General features: G+C 27.5%; 1 protein-coding gene across 4 annotated transcripts in view; it reads right to left on the bottom strand.

The window, feature by feature from the left end:
- Window positions 1-7295, bottom strand: part of LOC148226245 (neural-cadherin-like) — a 192100-nt gene extending 184805 nt beyond the window's left edge. For all 4 annotated transcript variants that reach the window (XM_088203955.1, XM_088203954.1, XM_088203953.1 and 1 more), the window contains exon 1: window positions 6909-7295. In XM_088203955.1, the coding sequence (XP_088060081.1) occupies window positions 6909-6960 (52 nt within the window). In that variant the 5' untranslated portion in view covers window positions 6961-7295. The remainder of the gene's footprint in view (window positions 1-6908) is intronic.
- Between the last annotated feature and the right edge of the window lie 19285 nt (window positions 7296-26580).

The following is a 26580-nucleotide window of genomic DNA, read 5'->3' on the forward strand; positions in this document are numbered from 1 at the left end:
TTCCCTTTTAGTGGAAAAAATTCAAAAAAGGTATTTAAGATACCTTTACAAAAGGACATTTGGTTATTATCCGTACTTATATCCCATCGCCTTTCTTTTAGGGGCGTTGGGATATGATTCGCTGAATTCTCGCAGAAAGCTGTATGTCGCTAAGCATTTTTTCAAACTACTAAAAGGTGCTGTCGACAATCCAGCTATTCTCGAGGAATTCCAGTTTTGGGTTCCGGAACATTTTCGAGAATCACGATCGAGACCTCTTTTGATGGCAGTTAGGGCTAGGACATCCGCACTTGCCGACTCGCCTATAGCTGTGGCCATACGGCTCCTTAATACGCTTGCATTACATATTGACCTGTTTAATGTTAGCTACAAGGAGCTGATCCAGTTTGTCTCATTTAATTTTGATATTTTATAATTTTTTGTTATGTTTATTATTTTTAAGTATTGTTCTATTTATGTATATATACGTTTTTTTTTGTTTTATAAATTTAAAATTTGTTTTCGACCATCGTGGCGCATTTAGGTAACCTGTTAGGCCACGATGGTCTTAATTTAATATAAAAAATTACTTTGAAAGACGTTAAGAGCTTTTGCTTAATCACAAACACAACATTTTTGAATAACAGTATTTAAAAAATATAAGAACATATTAAAAAAAATTGATAAAACATACTAAAATTAGTGTATATGTACAAATATATATTTAAGTTTTAATTAATTTTATTGATAAAAATACAAAAAAAAATCTTGATTAAAGAGTATTAGTTGTATTTTTCCCAATAGTAATAATTTGTCATTTTTTTATATTATTATAATATAAGTTAGAGTCCAGGGTTTTTTTTGCCGAATCTTGTAGAAAGATTTTTTTCTATATTGTTCGCGATAGAGGAAAACTCAATGCGCAAGGGTCATATCTCAGCCGATGCCGGGGGAGTGTTAATTTTATCGGTAATTAAATGTTATGATTTATGTTTTTAGGGTCCGTGCGGGTTGTAGATATACTCGTAGTATATATTATGTGCGTTACAGTTGAGTTATTTCTAACAGTCAAACTAGCCGTATGCGCGTAATAAATATTCAAATCCGCTGTAAAGTTTGCCACTTTCTTAAAGGGAGTCCCTGTGTTTTTATTGGTCCGCCTCTCGGAACTGGTATTAATAAATCGGAATAAATTACGGTTTGTTGATCATAACGTGCACTTTATCGGACTACTTTCAAAGTTCTGGCGGGTTATCATGTTAACATGGTATAACCGAATCTGTATGTAAATTTTAATAGGAAAAATATTGATGTTGTACCTGGTGTTCCGTAACGAAATTTGGTTTTAAAAAATAAAAATAAAATATTTTTCATACGAAAAAATAACATTTTACGAGGAACAAACATATATTTAAAAGGGAAATATAAGAGGTAAAAACATTATTTTTTTTAGTATTAAATAAAAATAAATTTAAACATCCTTAAGACTTTTTCTTATTTTTATGTTTTAGAATAGGTGTTTATCGCGAATGGAACTGTTTATGCAATGTACTCTCTGTTCTCTCATTTTCTTATCTCTGATATCTCGTAATCATTTACTGTAACTGATTATTATTGCTAGAGACCATTAGGGGTTTTTCGCCGGTTTGCCAGACAGTTGCTGTTACTCGCAACAGCCCAAGTAGGAGGTTGGACTTGATACGCGCAGTAATAAATATGTGTCATACATGATAATAAAATTAAACTCTTGAGACTTATGTAATTATTTAGCGAAAACTGTTTGCTTAAGGTATATTTTATTTAATTTAAAAAAAATAGAAAAAGTTAGATGCATAGTAAATGGAAAATAAAAATAACAATAGTATAATGATATGATATTTGTACCATTTATTGCCATAATTTTATTCAGAATTGATTTATTAAAAATTGATAAAACTGGTAAAACAGATAAAGAGCGATAAATGTTTATTGTCCTGTTTCTATATAATTTGCTTTTATATTTGCTAAATGTTATCTCTACTATAGGAATATTCTTTAAAATAAAGTTGTATTTGTCGCGGAGTTTGTATAAAGTAATTTGGGGTCAAAGGAGTTTAAGTTGGCAAAAATAATATTGATCAATATAACACAAAATTTTTAATAAAAAAAAATATTTAATACTCAATACTATTAAATAAATCACTGATTAGGTTTAAAAAATATGTAATATAAATTATTATTCAAACGAAAAAATATATCAAAAATTAAATAATAAAAATACATTACTATCTGCTTATATATATATATATATATATATATATATATATATATATATATATATATATATATATATATATATATATATATATATATATATATATATATATATATATATATATATATATATATATATATATATATATATATATATATATATATATATATATATATATGCTAAAAAAAAACAAAAATACAATACGATATGTAGATTCAATTTTCACAATCACACGATGTGAATCTGAGAGCAAATTGGTTGACACTGAAGAAAGAATTCGTTGATTAAATATAGATATATGTTTTCGATTCAACGATCATGTTACCAAAAATACATTCAATTTTTTTTATATATTATATAATATTTTGCAAATGCTAAATTACAAAATATATTAACCTAATATTTTTATTGTAATATTGAAGTACATGTGTATTTATAGACTTATGCTAAAATAAATGCTTTTGAAAATATTCCGGAAACTCTTTTTTGACAGACGATAAAATTAATGTGAATTAAAAATTTTAATGCACGAAATCCCTCAGTCATATTAACCCTTATAAGCATAACATAGCATTGAGTGCAAAATCTGGTAATCCAAACCAACTTTTATCATATATCACACAATACTTAAGAACATACATTTTTTACGCATGTATTCACGCATCCTTTTTATTATTTCAAAAATATACATATAAAATTCACATAATGAAAGCTTCGCGTGTACACATACACGGCACATTCAACAATCAGAGCACATTTAATGTATTTTTATTATTAGAGACACGGCGTATAATGCTTTAAAAAGCTGTATAAAATGTATTAGGAATATGTTGGCGAAAAAAACAGAGATAAAAGGTAAATGGATACGGGCATGAAGGATGAAAGGCAAAAAGAGCAAAAGCGATATCCGATAACGAGTCCATTTTTTTCCCTTCATGTATAAATAAATCGATTATGTGGATATGATACACGCATGAATTATTGTGAAAGTGAATCTGATATTATTGGCATATCTATCCTGTGTGGATTCGTTGCATTCAGATTTATTATTTGTCTTTGAACAATGCAGCGAAATTTGAAAGATTACGAGATATGTAAAGTAATAAATTGATGTTGAAACCGTGACGCGAAATAAATTATTCAAATGTAAGATGAACGTATGTAGAATGTTTTATCAATGGATAAAAGGTTTAACCTTAGTTCATGCAGCAAAGTTTCATATTTGTGGTATAGCAAGCTTTTGGTATAAACCTTTTATTGTACATAAAAATATTAAGGTTAAGGCTTAAAAAGTAAATACAGGAAAATAAATTATTTTTGTATGTTTTTCAGCTCAAGTCATCTTATGATATTTAACCCTTGAAAGGGCAAAGTTGTAGGGTAAAATCTGTATTTCAAGTAGCAGTGACCTGAATAGTAAAGTAGCTTAAGGTTTTAGACAATATTCATAAATGGTAAAAGTTCATTTGATAAACGATAAATAAAGAGGAAGTGAAAAATAATAATGCATATGGAAATGTATTTTATTAAATAATTCTAATTTTATATTAAAGTATATTAACATTTATCAAAAATAAACTTACAAACACTATGACATTATATATTAAAGTTTAGTTTGTTTTATATTGTACTAGTGTACATTATACTACTTAGCTTCAAGTCTAGAACCTTTTATAGCAGAATAATGATTTATATACTTAAATATTGCTAGCGTATTGGTTTTCTTAAATTCTGAATTTAATAATGCTGTTTCTTGTTTGCTAGTAATTGGTTTAGCTTAAAAACGAGCTAACTTGGTAAGTCTCAATATGATCATGACACTATTTATAAGCAATAAAATTTATAAAAAATACTCATATGATTTAAAATATTATAACAAATTGTAACCATTATCATGTTTACAATTTGTTATAAGCTACAATTTAATAAAATATAAAATACAAAATAAAACTTTGGCGGTTTTAATTTAATAAAAAACTGATAACTATTTATTATAAGGCAAAAAATTATTAATTAATGTTTTGTATACATTTACTTTAAAATCTAAAACCATTGATATGTTGTGTTTTGTCTCTAAAGCAAGTGTGCTTTGCCATTTTGTGCTTATATTTAAATTTAAGGTTGCCTTTATCATAATCACCAATACATAAGATTAATGGGTTAGTATGGTTACGCAAAATATATTTATGGTATATTCTGGTATATATAATATAAAAATAACAGTGTGCTTTGATTGGTATGTGAAGACTAATAGGATTTTTTTTAAATAAGTATAAAAGTGTATATTTTTATATATTTTTGATGAATTTTACTGCAGAAAATATAATACTACCTTTTGGTTAGACCTTATGTTTTGTTCAGACATACGTGATTGGACCCTACACCTTTTCACTGATTAAAATTCAACAGTGCAATTAAAAAAACTTTCAGATAAAAGAAATTCAGTAACATTCAACATATTTGCCTATATTCTTAATTATACTATTTAAATGTTTTAAAAATAATTTAAAAAGCTTTGAAAAGTTAATAATATAGTATATTTGAAACTATACCATAAAAATATTAACTTTGCTTGTACTTATATAGTTTTTTTTCCTATTAAATTTTTTCTTTGTACTTGTTTTAATAATAGCTTTTAATAGATGTTTCACAAGATTAATTACTTATTTTTTTTGCATAAAAATGTGTTATTATATACGTTTTTAATAGTCAATTTATGCTGAATGCTACTTTATTATTATAATGCGTTTTTTTATCAATAAGGACCTAAATTATAGGCTTACTTATACATAAAAAAATCCTTAATAATGATAAAAACCATTGAGTTTTAATTCTATATTGTTTTTATAATAGGATTTCAAGATTTCAATTATTTATTTATTTGAAATATAATCCGCTTAATTGTTAGTAAGTAGATATATATACATACGTATAATATTTGAAATATAATATTTCCTTCTTCGAAATGGCCATTAAAATACAAATAATATTTATTATAAAGATAAAAACTCAATAAAAAGATCCCTTTGAAAGTTCCAACTAAGTTTCTTAGAAATATAGGCGAGTTTAAAATATATACTTTCGGGTTACTTTGTTATACATACATACCTCAAAAAAGTTTTTCGCAAAATATAAATTGATAAAAAAATCAATAAAAATTGTTATTAAATTATTTAGGTATTATTAGGGTAAGAAAACAGATAAAGGGATTAATGAGAACTTAGCTGTGTATAGTTAGCTATGATCATTTTATTTATTCTACATATAATTATTTTTTACGTTTTTGATGTAAAAATTATTATTTACCCAAAAATATGCTAAGCTGATTTTAGGATAATATATCTACTACATTTTTATCAGGCGTATTAAATCAGCTTATTTATTTAATTTTGCAAATAATTGTCACAAGAAATACATATGCTATTTAATAAAATAAATATACAACTTCAAAGCAAGAGTTTAAAGAATATAAAAGCAACTTTTATACAAATAATTTTACTTTTCATATTATATTAATTTTAGTTAATAAAAAAATCACAATAATAAATAGGGAAAATATATTATAAATTACCAATATATTTAAAATTACCTTTCTTAGAAAATTTTTCCTTTTTACACATCATATTTATATATTAGTAAATTACGGCTCAAAACTAATCTTTAAATTAAAAAAGCAAAATATATTTTATTCAATCATATAAATGTAACAAAACAGTAAAAAATTGTAAAAGATTACTGGTAAATTTAATAAATTTAAATACTAAGCGAAATACCTCATACAAGATACTTTATTAGGTATATCAATTAAATATTATATTAATAATAATATTTATGAACGATATTAAAATAACCTTTTATTAATTAAATGTTTTTCTTCACTACTTTATTTTTATCATATTTATCATTTTAATAGTATTTTAATTACCTTATGATGGTTTAAATTAAAATAAATTTAGAAAATATTAATTTCAACATATTATATTAATTACTTTTGCGCGCAATAACTTTACGATCTTTCTACCCCATTTACCAATTAAGGGGTTATAAATATAAAGATTAATCCGTTATTTAATCGAATTGTGCAAATTTATAACACGCACTTACAAGCCCGAAAGAGCGCCGAGTTTCGCTAATATTTTTTAATAAAACTGTCCGACGCACGCTGCTTATAAAATTATCGTCTTCGATTTTCAGCAATGAACAATTCACAAACAAGGAAATATCAATACGTATTTTTATCATTATAATCATTTATAAATGCAAATGCGCAATCGAAATTTATTGCTCCAATGCTACTTCGGGGTACAGTAGATAACAATATGGAAATCGCGGAATTTAGATATAAATTATCGTCTGGGAGGCAATGGAATTAATTGCATAATGGTATCAAACGAAGAAGAGAAACGGCGAAAGAATACATTAGAGAATACATAAATATATATTATCTGCACCATTCGGGAAATTGCTCTAATTATTAAATGTTTATCTATATATGTATAGGGTTGTAAATGTGAAATTCACACGCGATTGAGCATCATTTTTGCGCTGAAACGTTTCGTCGCAAAAGAAAAGCGCAATCAATCGGAAAGAATAACACAATTTAATTATCGTTGCTTTTAAGAACGGAATCTTTTTATATTTATTCGATAAAATAAAGAGTTAAAAATATACTTACCCAAGTAAGTGCTGTTGGTTAGCACCCAAAAGATCTTGAGTGGATCCACCATCACAACGACGTCTGAGTAACTCTCATTACATAGTCTATAATGATAGAGACCGACGAAAAAGTAAAAATATTTCCAATAATATCCAAACTTTCCAATGGTGATTCAATCTACAAACTATTCCAATAAAAAACACTTTTTATTATTTTAACTATCACACAAATTCCGACACTAACTTTGAACAAACTTTCGAAAAATATCGTATTAGTGTTTGTTCGAAGCTTAATCGATATTTATTATGTTTGGTAACTTTTTTACAAGCAGTTTTCACGTTTCACGGTAGAATTATCAACGTATATAGGAAGAGGTCAGCATCCGAACGTATCGCGAATGTGACTGACTTGAAAAGCGGCGAATTGTCCCGCGCATGCGCAAACACTTTAAAAAACTTTTGCTAAATGACGTGTAACGTAACGCTATGCATACGCCTGTAAGGTTATTGTACAATATATAGTAAACATTATCAGGTTACATTTACTAGTGCCAATATGCAACTCATTAAAAAAATAATTTAATAAACAATTTTTGTATAATTAAATATTAAATGTTTTATAAATTATAACTAATATTAACATGTATCACATTTAATTAGCTACTTAGTGCTTTTAAATTAAAATAAGAACATTCCCGCTAATATTTATTTTTATTAAAAATGTTTTGATTCTAAAATACGCGTGGCTTTCGTTTATAACTAAAGTACCATCAATGCAAAATATAAGATATATTTTTTATTTTTTTCCTTACGAGAAAAACCATTCTTAACCATTAGTGAAACTAGCTTTGGCTATAAATGTAATAAGATTTTTTATTAAATTAAATTTAAAACTGCAATGAAAAACTTTAATTATATTATGTAAAACTTATACAGTAATAAAGATTGGACCTCAAATTAAGTCAGGCTTCTTAGGTAATTTCTTATGTTATTTAAAATTATAAGAAGTGAAATATTCATTCCTACATAAATTTGTGACAAATATTTTTTATTACAAATCTTACCAATATGTTTTGTCATGTTTCTCTAATGTGTTATAATAGCCATTAATTAACAAACACTATTAGATATTTAAAAAAATAGTGATGATGCTCACCTAAGAAAGATGAGCACCATTTCACATGAATTATATTTGGCATTTGAGTTAAATGAGTATACGTGGTTTTTTGGGCGACGGTCTTCTGGGCGATACAATAATAATGCAATACAAATTAATATGTAAAGCAAATCTACATTTTATCGTTTTATTTAGTATCTTACCACATATAAAAATACATACATATGTACATATACTCGTACATACATACGAAAACATTATTAATATATTTTTTTAAACGAGTTAAAAAATTACATTATACGGTTTGAACCAAATATATAATATATATTTTTACTTATCATTTGTGCACAATTAATTATAAAATATCACTAAAACCGTTTTATTTTTTTATTTAAGAACTTGTGAGACTTACCCGATATCATATAACATTTCAGCTTAATTCGGTCATTTTAATATAGATACCTATTGCGATTTTTTTATATTTTTAGCTATGGAAATTACTGTAAAAACAAAATTTTGGAATTTCCAAAAATCGCATATTTGACATTTATCAATTTTAAATAACATTGGGTAGTTATATTAATCCAGAACTAGGGCTAAGTATACTTTTGAATTTTGACTTAAGACGTTTGCAAAAAGTTTCATTGCATGGTTGAAAAGTATTTTTGTAGTGCTTTTAAATCACTTTGTCAGTGTCATTGTGATTTTGGAGAAAAAAAGGCAGTACAGCAAGAAAACAATTATGTATCTTTTTATGCATATATAGGTTATATTTTATGTGTTATTTCAAGATAATTATTTTTTATCAATCATTGTTGAGAAAGACTCATATTCTTCATAAATGTATTATTCAGAGATAATAAGTCAAAAAGACATGGAAAAATAAGCTTAGAATTGATATCGTTATGTTAAAGGCAAGATTAATAAGGAAGTGTTGATTCGATTCTGGTAATGTGAAAATAATGACAATGGTTAGAATCTGGACCAGTGCTAATGTTGGAACGACATGAACACACATATAAATCAGAACTTTAATTCTAGAAAATGTTTCTTCTGCAGTACAAGGAATGCTTTAAAATCATTACAGTCTTCGCAGAAATATTAAAAAAATAAGATTTTAAAAATTAGAGGCCACAATGAAACCTGATTCTAGGGAAACAATAATTATTCCTGTAGAATATTAAAACTAAGACTAAGTCGATCCAATGAGAATCCTAATTTTTGGTCGTGCAAATCTTGTAATGTGGAGCAAAGCATGAAAGAATAATTTGTGGATGCCACATTTTTACTCTCCCCCTTCATTTTCTCATTTTTTTGTGATTTTGGCTAGAACGGATTGAGGTTCTGTTTTTCCTGTTAGTACAATATCTAATATATATTTATTTCTACAGTTTTCCTAATATATCGATCCTATATTTATGTCGTTATCGGTAAAAAAAATAGCCTGAGATAATTATCATGACAATTACTTATTTTTTGTATTTAAGCCTAATGATTGAATAGTATAATAATAAATCATAAGAAAATATCTGACGACATATTACAAGGGTAACTTGATTATATTGTGTCAATATACAATTTTAATCTACATAATTATTAAATAAGGTAAATTATCATGTTTTATATTACTTGGTAGATATGTAAGATAATGAGCCCAATAAAATTATAGAGTAGTGGTATAAATTGCTGAATACTAAGAGCTTTTGAATCATTTCTGAGAGATCGGAATTAGTGATAATTACATAATTTTATTTTTGTTTAATCATCATAGATTCGGTTTACCTTGATTTTTCTAATCTCACGGATTAATTTGGTAATGATTAATTAAAATTGAGCTAGGTCGTACATACTAGATATTATAAATTCTCAGGATACTCTCTATAAGGTATTTTAGCACTTCAGTGCAAAGCAATTAATAAGTTTTAGTTTTTTAGAAAATTGAAAATTTAATTATTGTATTTATATAGTAACAGCTATATATACACATATCTTCGAGAAACTAATTTAACTCCGTGTACGTTTGTTAAAGACTAATTTGTCCGACGCGTCACGTTTATTGACTTTCTGACTTAGAATTAAAACAATAATTAGTGAAAATTACTTAATAAACAGATTGTTTGAAATGCTGTTAATTAGATATTTGGTATTATTTTATTGTGCCTAAAATCCCCGGAATTATTATGAGTTTTTTCCCAGATATATTTTTCATTCAAAGGACATAGCAATTTTGTAAAATGTCAAAATCAATCCAATATCGGCGTGCTGTCTCCACAATTGAAATGCTTTACAGCTATGACGTCAAAGTAATTATTAAAAATATTAATGGCTGTTCTTTCATTTCGCGTTTTTGCTACTGAAAGTATCTTCTCTTCTGGACGCCCACCTAGCCAGAGGTTAATTCTTCGGAGGAAGTTGTCACAAACAACCGGCATAATGGAGTTTGAAATTTTTTTTAATGGCTGATAAAGTACAACACACTACACAAGAGCGGGATGAATTATGAGTTTTGTGGATGTACCGAAGAAAAAAATTCTGGCATTGAGCCAACGACGCGCCTAACGACGATAAAATTGATGAGTAATGATTAATCCTACGGTTGCGCTTCATGTTTATGATAATAATTTTAATGCTGAGGCATCAGAATGAATGATAACGCTTATGTACGCTGAAGATAGCACCTGTGGTTGGCTGAACGTGACGAAGGTCGGCCATATAAAATGCGTTAAAAAATATTTTATGCTAATATGCATACATAATTTTCTCGTGTTCTGTGGGCGGTGACTCAAATGTCAAGAAATACGAGCTTTCTTGAAAAATAAATAAATGTACTGACAAAAATCTATGAGCTTCAGATTTATTTGACAACCTTTAACGACACATTCTGGGTTTGAAATATTTTATAACCAATGCTAAAACTTATGGTAAAAAATTGACTTTACAAGAATCCGTTTTAAAGCAATGTCATTTTTGTAGAAGTTATATTTATTGAAATTCTACTTAAAATTAAATTTGAAATATAATGTCAAATTATATATATTTATTATTAGGTGTATTTTAATATTTTTATTATGACCTATAAATGCAATTATATCATATGATATTATGCTTTAACCACACGTGATGTTAGTGTTACCCTTTTTCATTTATATACACCTACGGGCGGGGGTAATTGTGTTATAACAATATCATTTTACTCCTTCTCACAGTAATGAATAAAATTATCGTCCCTTTGTTTGTTTTGGACCCTTCTTACCTTAGCCCTTTCGGTAATGGAAACGAGTTCGTGTAATAAAATAAAACTAGCTCAATCAGACGTCTCGCGTCCCGCGAGGTTTGAGGCTCTTTATTATTATTCGATAATTAATATACAACTATTATTTTTATTTGTAATAATATAATTATTATTTTTAGCCTAATTAGTATTTCTTGATTACCATTTTTTTTAAAATATAACTGAAATTGGCAAAGGCCGATGTAAAATAAAGATGGCAATTTTTAAAAGCAATGTACACTTTATTAAGATGCTCAAAAATGGGAATTAAATATTTTTAATTTGAGCAGCTTGAATATTATTATTACTAGTAAATAAAATAAAACCACACTTTTAAGAATATGCGTTTTGATTGATATTACAAAGTCGTTAGCTGGCAATACAAAATTATCTAAATAATGAGATATTATTTTATATAGTCTTGTTTAATGGTAATAAAATTATTAAAAACAATAATTATATAAAAACATTTATATTAAATATTCGAATAAACTTAATTAATTCGTAGTATTTAATATAAATTAAACTTTGCAAAAAAAATATATATATATAATTCGCTACGTTCAGTTTATTATGTAAGAAAATTGCATAGATTGCAAATATTATAAATATATATTTTATTAAATTAATATTTGAATAAATTTAAAGTTTTTAATTAAAAATTTAAATACAATAGCCATAATAATAAAATATATAATGGGTCAGAATTACCGAAATAAATAAGTTTCACTGCTACGGTTGAAAAGGATAACTATTAGTAGTAAATATAAAACAAATAATTTGCATCAAATAAAAATAGTAATAAGCACTTAATACAAAAATTTAGTGTTTTTTTGTTATTATGCAATTTAATTTTATCTGAATCAAAAAAATATTGACATTACATATTAACCTAGAAGGCAACGGAAAACACTTAATGTTTTAAAGTCACAATTATTGTCATTATAAAATGGATTAGTAACTAAAAATATGATTTATATTATAATTAATGTATGAACGGAAAATTCATATTTTAAGTAAAATATATTCATGAAAATTTTTAATTATTAACCAGCGATAAACCGATAATATTTAATAAACAAGTATTTAACTTGAACTCAAATTTAATTGCGTTAACATTTTCTGATACATATTTCAAATTAATAATGGCTATTTACAAAGCAGTAAAATGCATTCAGATCTACATAAAAATAATTTAAGATTTATTTAGGATTAAATATAAAAACATCTTGTTGAAAATATATGTATGAAATGTAATATTGTAAAAAACACTAAATAATAAGATATTGTATTTTTATTATTTTTTTGTGGTTATTTTTATTAGATTACTCTGTATATAATCTTAAAATGTCAATATTTTAAATAATGTTAGCAAAATATGCTTAATGATATGCTTACGTTGTAAATGTCAGATTTGCATAAAAGAGATGTAAATAAAAATGTAATAATTGGATGATCGATTGTCTTTTTCTTATTCTGTGGGGAATAACCTAATTATGCATAAGGTAAATGTATTAAAAAATACCTTGCAATATTTTATATATTTATTTGACTTTAATATGAACCATATATAGGGATAAAAAGGTAAAACTAGTTAACAAAACCCTTCGGGCTATAAAAGCAAGTCAAGCTCAATTACCTCTAGAAAGCAACGTCTGATTTGAATAGAAAAGTTTAATAATAAAGTCGATTTATAAATTTAACAGAAATAATAACGTAGTTTACGAGACGGTCGATGAAATTAAAAAAAAAGATTAAATATTGACATTTGGTTCGTTTCTCTCTTTCCTTCCTACTTTTGATTAATCCAAATATTTTTCGATCGTGAAACGTTTTAATTTATATATTTTTAATCGCACGAGCAAATAAACGTTTGACGGCACGCGATTATTCAATTTATCATTGGATTTGAACTAATTTCACGTGAAGCGTTCATTTTTGTTAAATAATAATAATAAATAATTAATAATATTCTGGCATTTTTCAGAGTAGAAATCACGCAAATATGATTTTATATGGATATAATACATAAATATATACACGATTCGCGTTTACCGCACGTAAACGCATTATATATTTACATGTATGAACATACTCGGGAATGTATCAGTATTACTGTACGTGTACATGGGTATATGTCCAATCGAGGGTCAACGTTGTATAGAAAGTTTTTCCACCCCGACTTACACTAGCTTAAAATGTAATTATTTTAATGTATATATCAGTGCTAAATGAGTTTGCAACACGTTTTGTTTATTTTTTCTACTGTTATGTGTATTTTAGTTACTTTAATGCAAAAGTTTAATGAATTATGTTCGCAATTTAGCTTTTTAAATTTTATATACAGTTTCATACAGTATTTTTTTATATTATATTCAACATTCTGTAAAAAAAGAGTAGTTTAATTCATACAATAGCATTCAAATATATTCTCACGGATTTTTCAAATTAACAGACTTATATGCATAATATAATGTACAGATTTACTTACCTTAATTGCAAAAAATATTTAAATTTTACTATAAACCTTATATGCATAAAAAATAATAATGTTTATAACTATAAAATATTATTCAATTATATTAAAATATTTTTTAAATTGCTTGTCTTTAAAATTGTTGAATAAATTATTAATCTATATTTATAATTTAAAAATTTTAAAGTTAAAAGACACAAGTTGAAGTTTTTGTGCATATTAATGTAGAATAAACAGACGTTTACAAAGTTTCCATATATTTTCTCATATAAATTTTGAATAAGTTGTGTATATATGTTTTACGACAAGATTATATTTATTAGATTAATTTATTTTTTGTTACCCAAGACGTTTAAGATAATAGTATTTAATGGTAATATGAATTATAAATTACACATCAATGAAAAATATTTAAATTTATATATATATGAAAATAATATATGAGCAACAATGAATGCAAATGTGCTTAACCTTCTAGGCTTTTATAGTAATTTTACCCAAGCATATTTATACTATTTTATTTTAAAATTAAGTCACGGTTTTGTATTTTGCAATTTAAGAATTATCTTATCATCATAAGTGCAACAAAGGTTTTACTCATTTAATAAATATTTTAGAATATTTTTTTAATTTTTAAAATACTGTTTTATGTATCATCATTTTTATAGATTTTGTATTAGGTAATAACAACAGAAAAGGTATGTTCTAAGTATATGTTAGATATTATTATATAAAAAGCTTTATAAACTATACAAATAATTAAATAGTAAATACTTTATAGGTACTAATAATAAATTTCATAAAAAAGTATTTTACAAATGTTGAATAGATTTAGTATTTATGTAGATATTAAGCTGTATTTGCCCTTTGCTCTTTTGTGCAATTTTCTTGTTTTAAAAGGTAAAAAAATGAGCTTTTCATTAGTTTGAATGTCTGTTTTATAATGGTTTATTGTTATTTTAATTTTAATTAGTACAAGCCTGTTAATTTATAAATGATAGATGTGATTTCGGAGTACCCTAAAAACTGCTTTTATAACTTGATTTCAATTTTATTATTAAATTAAATTTTGAAATATTTGTTTTATTGATTTACGTTTCAATTACCACTCAAAGAGAAAATTAGTTATGCAATAGAAAATCGGTCAATTAGAAGTAATATGCTTTAATTAAACGAATTATTCACGCACGAATCTATTTCAAGATTTTTTCGCTCTAAAGAGTAGCTCGTTTACTTATTAATTTTAAATTAAGCATATTTATTCACCTATAATAATTTTCTATACCCTTGAAATATTTTAAATAATTACTTTTAACCAGAACCATTTAACTGGTTAATTGATAGTCCCTTGCAGTACTTAGAAGCAAATTTTACAACGACCTTTCAAATTCAGATTATTTCTTAAAGATTTTTTCTTAAAAACATTGAAAAACCACCGCAGGCGTATCGTTTTACCCATTACTGTGGCCATTAGTCGGTTATTTGTTTTCTCGCGTGCCTCTATAGCCTCATACCCATTTCGGGTAATCTTTGTAATGCGCCCTTTTTCCCGAATGAAAATAACAGATTTTCGATTAGGCGAAAGACAATAACTTGGCGCGTTTCTCGTTACATATGAATGAGACACCTCGCGCGTAATACCCTTCGCCTGCGTAATCGTTTCTTATAAAAAGCGACGATTATATTCTATACAAAACCAGGTGTTTCCATAAGTATTTTAGTTAAAAAACAAGGTAAACAGTATATTTATTGAAATTTTGACAAAAATAATTTTGGCTTCATCAATTGAACCATTTTTCTATTTACAATTAAATTAATTAATTAATGTTTTTTATTTATCAAATACACCAATTCTGATAAGTCTAAAAATAAAATAGATTTCCTTGCTACAATGGGACATCACCGTGAGAAAACTTTTATTAGCCAAAGCTATATTGTACCCGTTATAAACCAGAAAATAATTAAAATATCTGTCGCTTTGAAAAAAAATAAAGCGTGCATTCATGATTTTCTGCTGTAATGGCCAACATAAATTTAAAAAAATAACTCAAAAACTTATAAAATTGATCTTTCTACCAAAAACGGGGGCACAACAATATAATATATAGCCATGTATATAAATATAGAAACGCGGGCAACAAAGAACCACTTTCTTTGAGACATTTCCTCTAAGCACTTCTTAAATGCTTTCTTTGAAATCTTCTTCCATTCACCTCCTGTTAGACACCTAATCTGAGAACTCACTTTCTCAGAAACACTTGTGTTTGCATTCACATACTCTTCAAGAGAGGTAAACTCAACTTTAATCCGTTGAAGAACCTAAAAGCCGCCGCTTCTCTCTTCGCATTCACTGATCCAGCTTAACGTCCGGAATCCAGAGCAAACCCACTTCGGAGACGCCTGCAGCGTTCAAACACGCCAACAGAGAACATTTATTAAGTGTTGTAAAACGAATTAAATAATAATAATTACAACCAACTTTGTTTTAACAAAGTATCTTAGAAGGGGTATTTTTTCAAAACGTCTGCCGTGAAAACAAGAAAATACAATACAACCAATTGATATATAGTAATAATAGTAGGGCACCTAATGAAATATTATTTATATAAAATATAAGAAATATTAAATGGATTTGGAACATCCGAAAGTTGCAACATAATATTTAATGGTAAATCTTCTCCCTTTTTTATTATTCTAATTATTTGGAGCACAATAAAATATATTTTTCTTAAATATTCCATTGCATTTTAAGCTGCTTTAAGATATAATACTATTCTGCGAGTTCTTGCTCTGTTCCCATTTCTTTTGTGATTATCTTTAATCACAATGCTAATTGAAATCAACAATTATAAGGAAATACTATATAAAAGTAGAAGAAATATAAATATTTTAATATACAACCTATGGTTATATTCGTAAAAGAATGAAGTACAAAAAAATCAATAAAATTCAGTATGTTTTTTTGCAGTCAATAGAAAAATCTATCTATCATCTATTTAAATTAGTTGTATTTAGCTGTGTTAGTGTTTTATTTCATTTTCCCTAAACTTTGATGGTAATAGAACTTTAATAATTCTCCGCCTCTATTTCACGCGGGCTCTTGCACCATGTAGTATTTAGTTCCGCCATCGTCTAGCTGTTCATGTTTAATACTTCACATACAAAAGTAATAAACATTAATAGGTTAATTATTCAACAAAACTCATTAATAAATATTGTTTTATCGCATCCGATTAGTTCATGTGGCCAGATGTCTCTAACTTTCGGTCTGCCCCGATATTTCCCATTCACGTCGATGGTCGCACGAGCGAAACTGAGTCTCCCGCGAAGAACGGAGAGAAAAAGGCGTAATAAAGATTTTGTTCTAGGAGCTGGGAAATTGTTATGTGTGGGAGGGCATTTCGTATATGAAAGGGCAAAGGAAACGAGCGCCGAAAGTGTGTTCGTGAAGCACTAACAGCTTGTTGCAGTAAGTAACGGCAATGGCGCGTGCTTTGCCGGAGAAATCCATATACGACACCATGGTTAAGAGTTTATATTTCTATTTTGTGAATGTTAGTATAAATGAGTGAATGTGTGAGTAAAAGTGTTAAGTGAAACTCTTCTAAAGGTAAGTCAAATGGGTGGTAATTTGATGTTCTGGCCGAGTCACGTCCGTGCGGGTAAAAATAAAATATGCCCTTTTAGAAGAAATAATGCTATTTTGTCACTTTATTAAAAAAATTGAGCTACATTTAATATTTAATAATTATATTGAAATCTATTAATGAAGTCTTAGTGTTTATTTTTGTTAAAACACTTTGAAAACTAATTCTATTGATAATGTATTACAAGATGCGCACGATAATGCCTCTCATACTGTTAACGTTATATTGAATAATATATGGTAGTTAGACTTGATGATGTGGGACGACCTACTCGTGCGTTGTGAGTAGTAAGTCAGTAGTCAGTAGTAAATCAAAAAAGTGACCATCATCATCATTATGATTGGCCCGATAACACAAGAGAGGTCGTTATCAAGAATTTTGAATATCTTTTCCGATCCTGCGCTAGTTTTTTATTTGTTGTTTTAGGTTACATTAGAATCTTTTGTCATATCCTCTAACCAACAAAGCTATTGTCTTCTTGCCGATCTTTGATAATCAAGCTTGTTGTCCAGATTTTGCCTTGACGATTCAGTAGAACTCATTTGCGCAACATTGCCTTCACATCAAAGTCCTCCTATTTTAGTCGAGGTAGTTACAGTTTCTCTTTGAAAGAGACAGTAGAGATCGTTGTTGGTCTGATACGCCAGTCGCGTCGCGTCGAATATCCTTCGTAGCGCTTTTCTCTAAAATGTGTCAAGCAGTCGTTCATCTGCTCTATTAATTGTCGAACTTTGAACCATCAGCACAGGTAGAATCAATATTTTGTACATAAGTAATGTGACGAGTATTTTGTTCTGATTTATTAGACCAAAAAAGCATATATTTTTTGATTTACTCGTTGATGTCGTTTTGGCTCATTCCAGACTTCCTAGGTATATAAAACTTTTCATCGTGAGTTTACCTTGGATATAAGCTTTTTTGAGACGCCCAATTTCTCCATACCTGTAAATATTCTACCTCTATGTAGTTATGTGTAGCTTTAAAATGAATAAATATGTCTTGCGTCTCACTTCTAAATTCCTTGGAATTTTCTAAAATTTATCGAATTAAATACCACATTAGTATTTCTCAACAATTTTTTCTGTATAGGGTTAAAAGTGGCTCGCTATAATATTAGATAATATTTTAAATTCTATATTAAATGATGTTATATCTCTGTAGTTCGAAAATACTATTGGGTCTTCCTTCTTATGCATCATATATTTTACCAAATATGTTGTGTATGTGTTGCAGAAGAGTACACCCACCTCTATTAGGCATCTCTGCATAAAGGTTGTACGTACTTTGTGACTTATTATTTTTAAGACGCATAAACGCTTTGTTTACTTCCTCCAAGGAGGGTTTATTACCACTTGAGATATATTTGTTTCTTCGGAATAGTAATTTTTATGTTCTGAGTTACACTCTACATCGCAACAAAGTGATATATTAATAAAATAACTATATAATACGTTTGTTACATTAATTAATAATATCATTAAGTTACATTAAATATTACTTTAAAAAATCAAAAACCTTGAATAAAACGTATAATTTAAAATAAGTTTTTTATACATTGATGATTTTTATGTAATGACAAATTTTATACATATAAAACGTTCCTCCATAATACCCTAAATTATGACTTCTTCCATTAAGTTTGATTTTATTAAAATAACAAATACAATTAGCAGTAAAAATATTTAAATCAACCATTACAAATATGCACTAAAACTATTGATTACTATAAATAACTAATCAAATTAAATTTATATCAAGGAATTAAAATAAAACTTTTGCAACATTAAAATGTTATATTTTGATCCAGATAATTAAAATGTAGATACGTTCAAGCATAATTCATTATAAAATGCACAAAAAAAATATTTTCAAGCCTAATTGCTTTTCTAATTATTTAATTATAAAATCAAAACGATATTTTACATAAACATTTAGTTTATTTACAATATTGTTATACAAAGTATTATTTTAGCATTTACGTTTACTTTCACTTTCATTAAATTATTATACTTACTAAAATAATATTGATTTTCCTTATATCCTATGTTTATTATAGTATGTTTATTTTAAAGCAAAATAATAGCTATACATGAGTAAGCTAATATTAGAATGATTTGTTATTTATTATTGTGAAAATATATGTTCGTGGCATACAATCATAAAATACCCATGAAAAGAACATGCCAAAAATAAAAATATAATTTATAAAAAGCGTTTTGTGTACCAAATTTACCCATAAAACGCATAAAGTGTTTAAGTAACGACTATAGCCGATAAACGGATATAATTCGATAGCTAAATTTTATTTTTCAATAAGGCAAATAAACGCAGATAGAGTCACTAATTTATAAAGGTTTTTTCGTTAAAAATAAAATATAAAATACCCACTTTTGATAAGAATAAAATGATTAACGAGTGAATACTCTAGTTATTCATTTTAATTAAATAATAAATGGTAAGTATGGCTAACAACTAAATTAATGAAGTGACAACTGCTCTGCCTAAATGTGAACATATATTATTTGGCACATTTCCAGATTCGAGGTTTTAACTAGTGCAGTTTTACTAATGGTTAACGAGTGTTTTTTTATTTATTAAAAGGGTAAAAAATAATTTGTAAAAATTATATAAAATTAAAATTGTAACTTTAAATAAACTGAAGATACTTTCTTAACGTATGAATGTATAAAAACAATCTTATTTTTATGGTTTTACTTGTACTTATAATACAATTTTTATACAGCACAAACAAATAATAAAATTGTGAATAAAAATCGAATTATCGTTAATATATTTTTCTGAAATATATAATTTATACTAGAATACTAACATAGAAAAATAAATATACTGACACATTATTAAATATGATTAAAAACTAGTGGTTGTGATAAACAATAGTATATTCACTACTTTGAATAGTAAATTCATATATATATATATATATATATATATATATATATATATATATATATATATATATATATATATATATAAATGTTTCGAGATATAAATATTCAGCTAATATGATGTTCGTATTTTTTGGATTTCAATTTATTTGTCGATATTTTAAATGAGTGATATAATATATAAAATAATTGTTTTATAAAAGATTTTGTTCGAGCGAGCGGTAGCGAGTGAGTATTGCTCAGAACAGTGAACACCCCATGAATAGCTTTCTGCAACGAAGAAAAAATCCAAAGATATATATTACATAAGTGTTTTACTAAGTATTTATTTTAATGCACATATCTCTTAAAATAATTCCTCGTCAAATCGCACTCAAAGAATTTTTTTATCTTTATTCCACTCGAATGTCGTGTTGTAATTAAATACGAAAGATACTTAACAAAAAATAGTATCTAACATTCAACCTTATCGATTCTTACAAGATGATACATTTATCGGCTTTTTGTGATCTGAGTGCCAAAGCGTGCAGGGTCAAATTGGCCGGCGCCAAAATGGCGGTGCCCAAACGGCCGCTTATCTATTAATGACATAAATAGAGCAGTCACAAATTCAAGTTTTATTTTGTATGCAGATGATTTAAAAATGTTAATACATTCGATCTGTGGCGGATTCCTTCTTTTTACAAAGGGATTTAGATTCTCTATGGAGATAGGCTTCCGTTAACCGTCAGCCCTTTAGTGTCAGAAAGTGACATACTGTGTCATTTTATCGATTCTGTTCACCATAAAATTATTTCTACGATCTCGGTGAAAATGTTTTGAGTAAAGAAAATTTTAATTATGATCTCAAAATTACTTTTGAGAACAAGTAAAGGTTTATACGTAAACGACGCGACGTCTGCAATAAATCTTTCAAGATGCTGGGCTTTGTTATAAGAAACGCATTTCACTTTGCCGATCCGGCAGTTACTCGTGTCTTCTATGACATTTTAAATTGCAGCATGATTAAATCGTTTAATATTTTTTTTTAATCTGAATACTTAAGAAAGATAGGATATGGTTTTGCAGAAACTTGTATGTTACCAAAAATTTCTTTAAGTTACTGAAAAGTCCCGTCTATATTCAAAATAATCTTGAATAATTCCAATTTTGGGTTCTGAAACGTCTTCGAGAATCACGATCGCGTCCTCTTTTCATGCATGTTAGAGGCAAGACGTCTGCACTCACGACTCGCCTGCATTGAAAATTGATTTAATGTCAGCTAGAGAGAGCTATTCCTGTTCGTATCATTTAATTTTATTATTTTATGACTTTTTCGTTTTTCATTATATATTATTTTACCATGTCATAATTTTTTGTGTATTGTAATAATGTTATGTATTGTTTTTCGATAATCGTAACTCATTGTAGCTACCTGTTAGATCACGAAACACTGAATTAAATTTAAATAAATAAATATGCCGGTTTCGCTATGCAGATGACCTGCTTTAGAATTCACCATTTACTATCATATATATATTGCATACAATAATGTTATGCTCTTCGTTGTGTTAACAATATATAGTCGTCCGCGGTGAAATTTAGCGATAATATGACCACCATAAAATATACGGGAAGAAGTTGGGGGTAACTTTGTTAATAAAACAACCTTTTGCAGCGTGCGCGGGGCAACTTCGGGTAGCTTCAATTCGTTGCCAAAAGACAGTAACAAAGCGTCGAGTTTCTCACGCGAACTTTACTCAACAAAAGCCCCAAACTAGCGTTATCACTTACGGGAGGGAAAAGTCCGAGAGTCGGCCCTGTTAGCAGGAAAGGGAGACGTTGAAAAAATTGAACAGGTGCTCAGAGTTGAGAATCTTGTTTAAGGTAGAGTGAAATGATATTTTGATTTAGGATGTAATAAAATAATATTATAATATTAAATAAGGCACATTACAAAATCGAACGTACATAAATAAAAAATCTATTTATTTACTAAAACTAAGACCATCGTGACCTTACAGATTTACCACACGATGTTCAAAAGCATAAAATACATACAAATATTTACATATATACATACATATATACGTATATAACTAAAAACATGTAAACGTGATAAAAGGACAGACACAACTCACCTCAACAGGTTTGTATTGTCACATACGAATCGAACCAATTTCCCGTATGTGCACGAGAAAATATCAATATATTGATGCACAGTATTGAGCTGTCGGATGGTTATTGCCAGAGAAGAGTTGGCAAGACTTTACAGGCAAGAACAGTGGATGCAACCAAGAACTATGACCACATTTGGAGCTGCTCGAGAACCAAAGGGTTGTCTACTATATCTTTGAGAAATTTTCAAAAGTGTTTAAATTTATATTATCACTTCTGAAAGTTAATAACGAAACGTATCATAGCGCTTCCAAATGACAGCACTAAGAAACAAGAACGGATAGTATTTGTATTACTTCAAGTATAAATATCGAAGGAATTTATGTTTTACTTTTTCTAGCCGCAATTTATCACATTGCCCCATTACGCCTGAAATCCATATAATAGAGCCAGCTTCTAGTATGCTGCAGACTAGGGCATCATAAAGAGTGCGCAATACATTAAGTACTCCTGAAGTAGCGCATATTTCTTAAAATTAAACCGAGCATCTATATCGATCTGCTGTGAGTAAATGAACAGGCTGAATTTTCAGTGTCTTTCATAAGTCACACCTTTGACAATGATACAATAATTTGAACTTAGCCTTATGGTTTGGTTTATGGTAAACTACTCATTTTCATTAGCAGACTCGTTTGTATATTTAAATATTAATATTATTATATATTTAGTGATTTACCTAATAAGTCATATATTATAAAAAATGCATGTAAAGTGGGTCATTTTTTTTTATTATTTTATTCGAATCGCTATAGTGCGAAAAAGTTGCCTTATATAATAAGAAAAAACGACGTAAATATATCGGTTGACATCTTTCTGTCCCGCACCATATTAAAAGTTAATAGAAATGGACTAAATTGAACATTTTTTATATAATATTAAATTTTACGATCGATACGCTATAGTTTGTTATACCTAATATATGGTTCAATATAGGTGAATAAATTGATTTAAATTTTAATATTTTATGCTCGCGTAATGTGTTAGTAAAACGGGAATTTACAAAATGTTTGCAAGTTTCATTGTGCTTATCACCTTTCAACGTTTTTGAATTACAAATTTTATAATTATAACGTTAGTCGTCTAAAATAACAGTTAGTTAAATTACATGTAGTATAGAGTAGATACAAAGTTCGTGGAATTGTAATATGAGACGATGCTTACCCCCCTCCTTCATCACGATAAATATAGGAGGCAACATTACCACATTATAGAGAATCAAAATTTTTTTTGCCCCACCTTATTACACACATTTTATATATTATATTGCTTGTTAGGTAAATCAGCAAATAAATTTTAATATTTTCAATTAAATACACAAACCAGTGTTTTTGGTAAAAATGAGTAGTTAAACCAAATCAAAACCATTAGCCAGTTGAAATCATTTTATCAATGTCGTAGATTTTATATTTATGTACGTTTGATTTTGTAATGTATGTCTTATATTTGTATAAAACAAATATACATACAGTATATTTGTATTAAACGAATATTCATACAGCATTTTACAAATTGTCAAGACGTCATTTTGGCATGACATCAAATGTATATAAATTTCGAGGAATCCAATAACGATCAAAACCTTTTTTTTTAAATAAAATCTGAAGATATCGCAAGCAAACTTCTGTCTACAAAATAATTCAATAAAATATTGTTTTATTTTATATCTTTTTTATTTAATATTGTAGTATTATAAAACATATTTTATGCTATGACTTAAATATTTCCCCTAGAAATAATACGCTTTTAAAATTTATCACGTAATTAGCCTATTCACACATCGCTATTATTATGTAAATTATTAACACTTATCACGCTATATTTTAATTACATGTCATTGTACTAGCTATGTATTAAAGCGAATATTTATTTTTAGTTTTAACAATAATAATAACGATGCATGCCTGTGACTATGGAATCCAATCCCGGAGCGAAATTTCGGGATAAGTATCCTGGAATTTGATTTTTTTAAATTTAAATTAAATACATAAATAAAATTATTAAAATTGGTAGAAACTGACTACAACTTTTCGTTTTATCGGTTTTATTTTCATTAATATCGATAAATTGTTAGTCTTTTTGCGTTTTTTGTGTACTTTTATTTTAAAAAATAAATTGCTTCGGCATATGATAAAGACTAATAAATTTGATTTTACAGTGTAATATAAGTTACAAATCTTTTCCATGCTCGTTTTTAACTTTTTTTTTGTAAAATAGTATGTGATAATTTTTAATAATAATGTTATCACGAATTTTCTCATTATATTTACATCTGTGGCGGACCACACATGAGCCACGTTTGTAAAACACCTTCTTGTAACTCGCATAATTACTGTGACCAAAAGTGATTATTTAACAATAGTGCGATTACACAATGGCTCTCGTTACGACTCTCGTTACGACTTGAACTAAAGGGTTCCCTCATAAATAACGCGCAAGGATTCTCCGGTGCATTGAATGAATATTTCTTTGTTATGAAACGCGGACAGAAAACAATGTAGCACCGTGAGGCCACAAAAAAACTCGTTACACATACGCAATTCACCTCAGAGATATCTATCAACAAAATGTCACTTTCTAAAGGCGTATACTTATTTCATCGATTCTAAGAAGCGAGTGCGTTGATTGGCTGGATGATCGCTGCCTGATTGTGATTGGTGAGCAAGGTTTGCAGCCCCTGGCACTCACAGAGAGAGATCATTCTCCGCTATACTGTCGCTGCCACGCACCTTACAAGACCTCTGAGGATCTTCCACGGACATCATCCGTCCGCCAGCTTCTCCACCACTGTTTGGGAAAAACATCTCGCCAATAATCGTCTTTCGTAACATATATAAATATAATCTAATAAAACTCCTAACTAGATTTAATCTGTCTCTTACTAGCTGCAAAGTCACATCATTTAGGGTTACTAAACCTTAAACATCTATAAAGCAGTGTTTTTCAGATTCACAATGAATTAACAAAAATGTTTTCTTTTTTCATATCTATCGTTGAATTCATATTGCTCATCTTCTTCTAAGTATGATTCCAAAGGTTGAATTTGAATAATTTTGTAAATAACTTCAGTAACAAATAAGTGAATTTAATGAGTGATGTATAATTGACGTTACATAAATGCGAATGAGTGTGTGTGAGTAATACAGTGATGAGTACATCCCTATTTTATCGACTTTTGTAGTTATTTATTATCTGTAAGCACATATAGTCAAGCATCAAACATTACGTTTTTTTATACAAGCTAATTCGAATTTTGTTGAGGAAAAAATCCCAAAAATTTCAGAATTATATTTTTAATCCCTAGATGGATAGGTATTTAAAATCGTGGACATATCCCGAGATTGGATACCCTACTTGTGTCAATAACTTAATAACATTTATGTTTAATTTATTAAGAAAACATGTTTTTAATATAAAATAAAACAATAATTGCTTAGCATTTTTTATATATATTTTATTTATACATAAATATAATCACAAACATAATTTAATCGTTTTTATATGAATTGTTATTGTCAAGCCACACAAGCCATCAATTAATTCACGTCATTTTTTACCGTTATCATCCATTTGTTTTTAGTTCGCATGATTTATTCGCACACTTCCTAGTTTACATAAAAATAATTAATGACTTTCATTTTTTTTATATTCAACGAAAAAATCCAATTTCTACAACCTAACCAAACAATAAATCTGTTAGCCTTTATATTACGCTACTGCGTAAGATCCGTGTGAAACTTCCTTTCAACACACTATACCAGCGTTTCTCAGTTCTTTAGCTGTATTTTTAGAGGATTGGGACCATATACATAGTATATACAAATATAAGTTGTTTAAAAACGAAAGTTTTCTTAAGCCCCTGTTTTTTTTGTGAATCACGTAAAACGATTTATTAAACCAGATAATCTGGTATTTCATTTCAATTTCTACTTCAAACTAATATATTGGCCAATAAGCTTGATTTGTTACATTTTTTTACGAATTAGTTCAGACTGCGAGTATTGTACTGCTCGGGCTCAAAATGTAGCACACATGTAGCTACCCTTGCTCTTTGCTGTAATGCCATTTCTGGTAATCAAACTAAATTTATTGCTTTTTTTGTTAGGAATTCAGTCAAATG

The sequence above is a fragment of the Plectrocnemia conspersa genome, unplaced genomic scaffold (assembly GCF_051122295.1).
Source record: "Plectrocnemia conspersa isolate PC_06_02 unplaced genomic scaffold, ASM5112229v1 ptg000014l, whole genome shotgun sequence".
Taxonomy (NCBI): Eukaryota; Metazoa; Arthropoda; class Insecta; order Trichoptera; family Polycentropodidae; genus Plectrocnemia; species Plectrocnemia conspersa.